At 42.7% G+C, this 7,254-nt stretch overlaps 1 protein-coding gene across 1 annotated transcript in view; it reads right to left on the bottom strand.

Moving 5' to 3' along the window:
• The window catches only part of TPMT (thiopurine S-methyltransferase), a 10,529-nt gene extending 3,648 nt beyond the window's left edge, over positions 1–6,881 (bottom strand). The window contains exons 1-4 of the mRNA XM_010172283.1: positions 6,723–6,881; positions 5,819–5,911; positions 4,616–4,748; positions 4,122–4,174 (exon numbers count right to left, since the gene is read on the bottom strand). Of these exons, the coding sequence (XP_010170585.1) occupies positions 4,122–4,174; positions 4,616–4,748; positions 5,819–5,911; positions 6,723–6,862 (419 nt within the window). The 5' untranslated portion in view covers positions 6,863–6,881. The remainder of the gene's footprint in view (positions 1–4,121; positions 4,175–4,615; positions 4,749–5,818; positions 5,912–6,722) is intronic.
• Positions 6,882–7,254: the final 373 nt, after the last annotated feature.

Here is a 7,254-nt window from a genome sequence, read left to right as displayed (position 1 = left end):
GGCCTCCGCTGGACTCTCTCCAGAAGATCCCTGTCCCTCTTGAACTGAGGAGCCCAGAATTTGACACAGTACTGCAGATGTGGCCTCACCAGGGCCGAGCAGAGAGGGAGGAGAAATGAAGTCAACACACCCAGCAATTTTAGACACATCAGTTCCCAGTTACATGCCCAGGACAGTTCAAGCTTCCACTTGCACTTTGTTTAATGCCAGAAAAGCCCAGTGACACTACTGCCTGCCTCAGTCTACCACTGCCACAGACATTAGTTTTTGCTCCTGGATATGCTGGCAGGTGACTTCAGTGACCACCCAAAACCTGCACATGGCCAAGACTATTGGGAATTGCTTTTACTGATGCAATCAGTAGGAGCAATCAGGGTGACACTAGAGATGAGGATATTTGGGGTTGGAAGGAAGAGCCTTGTTTCTGGTAATGATTAAAACAGGAGTTTAGAGAGTAAGGTAGTAGTAACATAAATTGCATAATTTTAAAGGAAGTCTGAAATAAATTTACTTAGTGAGAAAAACATGGTATGGAATTGTGCAATACCTGTCTGCCTACTGTGAGGGTGTCAGAGTCCAACTGCATCACTTCTTTCTTCACTTCTGTACTAGTTTTGGCTGGGGTAGGGTTATATTTCTTCACAGTCGCTTGTATGGGGCTGTGTTTTGGATTTGAGCTGATAACACACTGAAATTGTAGTTACTGCTGAGCTGTGCTTACACAGCGTCAAGGCCTCTTCTGCTCCTCACATCACCCCACTAGTAAGTAGCTTGGAGGTGCACAAAAAGTTGGGAGAGGACACAGCTGGGACAGCTGACCCCAACTGACCAAAGGGATGGATATTCCAGACCATATGACGTCCTGCTCAGCAAGAAAGCTGAGGGAAGGTTGGCTGGGGGGCTGCTGCTTGGGAACTGGCTGGACATCGGTTGGTTGGTGGTGAGTAATTGTTTTCATTTCCATTACTTGTCTTTCTTGCCTTTTATTTTGCTTTCTCTTCAGTTATTTTTTTTTCCTAACATTTTTTTCTTATTAATTATTAAACTTTTTATCTCAAGCCACAAGTTTCTTTCTCACTTTTACCCTTCTCATAGTCCCCACCATTGAGGGGGGGAAGTGAGCAAGCAGCTATGTGGTGCTTAGTTGCCAGCTGGAGTTAAACCACAACAACTTCTTCTCCCTGCCCGTTGCTCATTTCATTGCGACAGCATTGCTAAGTCTCTGGCATCTAACCTAGAGAAGCTGATCCTGTATTTCCCACTCTACTGTGATGAGACATGATAACACTTTGAAGTCCTGACTTCTTTTAAAGTTTGCCAAGACTAAGCATCTAATTTAAATAACCAGCCTCTTAAACGAAAGGAGATTTTTAAAGACACATTTAAACACGCAAAGGGCACGAGGGGGACAAAGCAAAGTCGAGTGGGGCAGGTGACAAATTTGATCTTCTGAGGCTCGCAGGCTGTTCTCCTCTTTGCATAGCTGAGTCTGCTGCATGACCTTAGACAAGCTCCCGAAGTTTTTTTGCACTTGCTTTTTCTTCCCAACTTTAATCTGGTCTAACTGGAATGGTGCTGGTGGCTCCATACAGACATTTCAGGTGTTTTACTCCACACCGATTTCATTGGGGCCTCCAGACATGGCAGGCTGCAGGCAGCCTCATGCTGTGGCATTCCCCAGTCCTCGTCTCCTGGTTGCCCAAATCTCAGGACCTGTTGAGCATCTGGGTGCTCTCTGCTCATCTGCACATCCAATTTCCTTCTGAGGAGAACCAAAAAGGTAAAAAAAGGTACACAACTATCTTTCATCCTGATGTGGAGTCAGGAGGAAGCTAAGGTGCTAGGAAGTGCTCCTCTTGGCTGTACCTTTCACTGTATCATTACTCAACCTTTTAGTTCTACATTGTCTCCTGCTATGTGTTTATATGGCACAAGATCACAGTCTGGGTACTATAACAACTAATAAAAATTAACATGTAAAGCAGAAATTAACATATCTGCAGAAATCCCACTGGATTTAAGCAGTAAAGTTGTGAATTTCTCTCTCTCCATATGTTTAGTAGTTTCAGTTAATGTATTTTTTTTAAATCTTGCAGCCATAATTGTATTAGGAGGTACAATTGTTGTGTAATAAAACTGTTTTACATACGTCCCAGAGTTTCCACAAAGAGCAGTAATTCCTGTTACTCTTTAACTAGCAAGAGACTTTGAAATGTCTCATTCTGACAAAGGTCAGGAGCACTTCTGAGTTCTCCTCTAATGAATGCTAGGAGATCAAAAGGGTTTGCTAGTAGGCCAGCCTCAGCAAGACAGAAATAAGTTTAATTTCCATAATTACTGGGTAATTAATTAAATTTTCTGTACAAAGAAACTAGAAGAGCGTGTGCATTTTTCTAGTCACAAGTATCTGCTGACTGCTGTAGAGAACGTGGTTCATACTTCCACCGTAGCAGCACCCAGTACAGAACCACACATCCAGCACATGTATCTGCCAATTTATTTTGTGGATGACAAACTATGTACTGGACCCAGCAATATGGATATGCACTGAAAATGTAATTAATTATCTACAAAATCACGTTCACATACAACCCATCTGTCACAAGGCACTCACTTTGCAGGACCAGCTATATATACTCTATTCAAATCAACTGGAGTCAGCTGCACCAGCAGAAGTCTTAGCAACAGTCTATTGTCTAAAAGACTTTGGACTCTAGTAATGTATATTCTTTTTTTTTTTTTTTTCCAGTTTATGCAGATGAAAAAAAAAGGATCATATAGTAAACATTATGTTCTGGTGTCCTAAACTCCCTATCACAGCTGTATATGTTGTAGCTCTGCAAAGCCCATCCAAGTAAAGATTAACACTTGGCCTCCTTCTTCTTATTGAACAGCTATGGAACAAATCCTTGTTCCTGACAGTTGTTTGTAAGAAAAGCAAACTTAACACAAAACTTCACCAAAACCTTATCATCTAAGGAAAATCATGTCTGAGTAAGAACTGCAAGAGAAAGGAACTATAGTGCATGACTCTGGGCACTTTCAGCTTCCTACAAGATACATTACAAAACCAGACACAACATCTCTTTCTTGCCTGCTCTCCAACCTCCAGCTATCCCAGCACCGGTCTAGGTCTGAGGACGTTTTAAGACAGATTTAAATATGCCTGTTACCAAAACCACTATGAAACTTCTGAGGACAAATAAATATGCCAGATGCATTACTGTCCAAGGCAGAGTCTTCTATGCTAGAGGCTAGAGAGAGTCCTAAGTTCTCCTGCAGTCTCTGAACAACTCAGTAATTTTCAACACTGGAGCCTCGGCCAGGTGCAAAGCCACCACAAAATCTGAGAAGCGATGCTTGAGGCCACAGAGCACAATGGGTTGAAAAATTTTTCAGGAGTCAGTAGTGCAGACCTAATTGAAGTATTTTGCATTTTCTGTTGTGGCTTTTAACTAAGAAATAAGGACGTTTTAGGACAAAATCTTTCAGAAAACATTAGTAAGTTGAGCCACGTTTGTCACAACACTTGCAGAGTCTGTCTTTGACAATATATTACGTAGACAGATACAATGGAGTGATACTTTAAGTCTATCAACAAAAGTACGTTAGGTAAAGCATGGGACACATCCAATCAATGGGTACAATTTATCTATGCATATGTTAATCAATAGTTTTGGGAAAAAATATATTTAGTACTTAGTTAAAGGAAAAGCTGACTAAGATGACACGACACCTCTAGGTACGTTACTTTTCCTAAGCTACTCTGAGTAAGGCATTGTGCAAGGGTTTTGCTTTGCAGAATCCATCAATAATGTTAAGATAATTTGTTTTTACTGTAAAAACAAACATGTTTTTCTATAACTTTCACCGGATGGCTTAGAATAAGAAGCCCATTTAAAGATATTTAGTTGTCATCTTTATCTAATGGTCAACAACAGAGTTACTTTTTATTGGAGATTGACTATTCACGTTCATACGAGTTATTATTATAAGTTATAATAAGAGTTTTCTTGAAAGGACCTGTTCCAAATCTTTATGGCTGATTCAAATAAAATAATGCAACAGTATTGATATATGTTTGATTATAGAGAACTGTAAAACACACTGTATATTCCTACCTGGACAAATCATAAATACTGCAGCAGTACAGAGAAATGTTCCCAGAGATACTCTACAATAAAAAGCAAAGGAAACAAAACTTATCAGCAAACTATCTTTAAATATGCACTTATTTATACTTTATACCTGAAAATATACTCATCTGCTATTTTTAAACATAGACTTAGGTGTAATGGGGAAAAACTGTGATAAAAACCTCTCCCCTCCAGAGAGGTTCTGATTTACCAAGGCATGCAACCGTCCAATTTTAAAATACGTTTACTTTACATTCAGGTGCTTCAATGTCATAAGAAAAGAAGGCCAAAGTACTAAGCTCAAAAGAAGAACTTTTCAGTCCAAAATTACAACTCAGAGCTTCCTTTCAGACCTCTTCAGGAGCGGTGAATGATTACCAGTAAGACAGAGATTTAAAAGCAGAATGACTTGTTTGCTCAGTTACGCCTGCATTGCATGAGAAACCACACCAGATCATTCCACAACACAGGAAACTTACCTGCAGCTTTTTTGCTCCTGGAATCTCTGGGACTGGCTCCTCGCAATAAGGCAGACTGTGTTCAGCAAAAAATTCCTTCAGTGCTTGCTCGCTGACTTCCACACCAACAACGCTGTGTCCCATGTCTGCCAGCCTGCACACAGCAGAGAAAGGTCCCAAGTTTACGTGAGGCTCACAGGCTGGGCCATTACCAGACGCAGCATTTATTCATTAGGGAAACTCTGGTTTTAGGATATATGTCTAATCCTGACTTTCTGGAGTGTTCACATTTGATTGAACAGCTCCTCTCCATGATCTGAGCTTAAATTAGCACCACTGGGCACAGAGCTGACAAGGACTTAGAGGCTTTATTTGGTTTCAGCGGATTACTCATTTATTTCTGTGAAAACAAAGGTGATTACACAGAGAAACTGCCCATCTCAGTGTGCAGAAATATGTTCTGCTCTGAGCTGCAGTGGCTGAGGCACAATGTCCACCCAGCTGCCTTCACAGCTTGGCAGAAATGTTGGGCTCAGCAGGGTGCAGTAACCTCTTCACTGCTGCAGCTCAGCGCAACGGTCATGTGTGTCAAACCCTGCAGTCAGCTGGTAAGGAGTTACCGTGATAAAACCTGGGAACTGGGACTAACTCGATTCCTTGAGGATGACAGTTCACTCAGGGCTTTTTGGTTTGCGTGTTCCCTCTTTCCAAGAAAAACTCTGGCTTATACAGCCCCTAATTAGAAATGTAACTCACCCCCAAAAAAGTAAAAGCAAAATAATAAATGTAAAAAAGAGGATGTTACATTTATCCCAAATCATTTAAGTTCCCAGTGTGACAGGCCACATGGTCCTTTGAAAGCGTGCTCTGGCACAACCAACCTCACTGCAGGCAATTTAAGCTGGCACTGCCACCAAAGGAAGCAGCGGTAAGGGCACAGCTTCAGTCACTTTGGCTGTCACAAATTCAGCATGCCCCAAGCTGAACTCGGGACAACCAGGGGGGCTGTCAGGTCAGTCCTTATCCATCCCATTTATGCTACTATACAAAGCACCAACAAATTCAGCCAACCTTCCTCCTCCCTTCAGCCCCCCGTGACGCTGCCTTCCCACCAGCGGAGATGCAGCACATTCCCACTGGCCAGTATAAGGTTGGGAATTCTCCTTCTCCCTCCCTTCCTCCCCACATCAAGTAAGATTTTTGCTCTTATAATCCGTGCTTTACCATTTCATCTCTACTGCTTTACCACAAAGTGGGAAAAATACCCTCAGTCCACTCCTGCCGTTTAAAAGAACGTCCAGATACTGCTGGAGGAGCCTGCAGAAGAACAGACATGTTTTACTCAACACTGCGAGTATTTACGTGTGCTGGCACATTAAAAGCCAAGTATTACAGACTACACCAGGTAGCACCCAAACTCCATGATGGAACACAGGTTCTTAGTTCGACCTGCTTCATACCATGAGAAATAAAAACGTAAAATAAAAACATTCACCTTTCATTCACTTAGAAAAAAGGTAACTTTAATTTCTGTTAGAAACGAACACTTTTCAGTTTGTTCTCTTTTCTGCTTGTCTTTTCCGAGTAAATAAACAAACCAACCCACCTCTAAGAGGGCCACGATAGACAGCTTAAACAAAATTATTATTAAACTTCTGTATCAATCAAATCACTTGTACAGGTCTTAAATGTAACTATCGTTGATTGCAAGACTATATAAGCACGTTTGCTCTCTTAGGCCCCTGTCTTCCAGCCCACAGTAAGTGCTCCAATGCCCCCTGTATATTGTTTTAGGCTTGATTCATAACTTATGAACAGCAGCGCAGAGCTTCTGCATCAGAAAATTTTAAGATTTTTAGCCAAGCTATCCAAGCTTTTCTAGTTTAAAACCCGATTCAAGAGTAAAAGTTCTAAGTTAATTTCAACCCTTTATTTCCTCTGCCCTTTTGTTTGACAAATGCAGGTCACAAAAGTACGTGTATTTATTTTAGTTTCAAGCTGCGACTGTGAAAAATATTTTTTCTTTTGTAAACGCTCCATTTCCTCGTCAAAGTTTTTCTAACGAGTCAAGTCACCCATCTCACAGCATTTCTGTACCCAGCCCAGGCAGGGGAGTGAAGTCACGTACGGATGCCCTTGTTCCTTGTGAAACCCAATGTTGCCCGATTCCCATTTCTGCAGCCATTCCTCCTCAGTCACCACTCTGTCCTTCTGCGACCCGACACTGGAGCCTTCCCGGGCCCCACATGCACCTGCTGAGCCGTCCATCGTCCCCAGGGAGGGCCAGCAGCTGTGGAAAAAAAGAGAGAGAAATTCCTCTGCCCAAGGAATAGTTTGGAACTGGCTCCTACTGCCTAGAGTCAAATACCAATGTACTCCAGTTTGAGAGATGATCATCCGGCCGCTGCTCCAACACAGCTGCACTGAAGGCGATGGAACAGGCTCTTGCTATCGATAGCTTCAGAGAGACTTTTTTCCCCCAAAAGCCTCAGGGCAAGGCCGGTGACCTCCGGTTCTGCCCACACCTGGGAGCCACCCAGAGCCTCCCGGCCCCGCTGCCCCGGGGGAAACAGCGGGGAGAGGCGGCGGGGCCGGTAAGTCAGCAGGTAGATGCCGACACTTCTCCCTCTCTCAGGGGAAACCCGTGGGCGGCCCGCGGG

Source organism: Antrostomus carolinensis, unplaced genomic scaffold (genome assembly GCF_000700745.2).
Source record: "Antrostomus carolinensis isolate BGI_N321 unplaced genomic scaffold, ASM70074v2 scaffold30077, whole genome shotgun sequence".
In the NCBI taxonomy this organism is placed as follows: Eukaryota; Metazoa; Chordata; class Aves; order Caprimulgiformes; family Caprimulgidae; genus Antrostomus; species Antrostomus carolinensis.
Note: the sequence above shows the minus strand (reverse complement) of the source record. Positions and strands in the feature narration are given on the sequence as shown.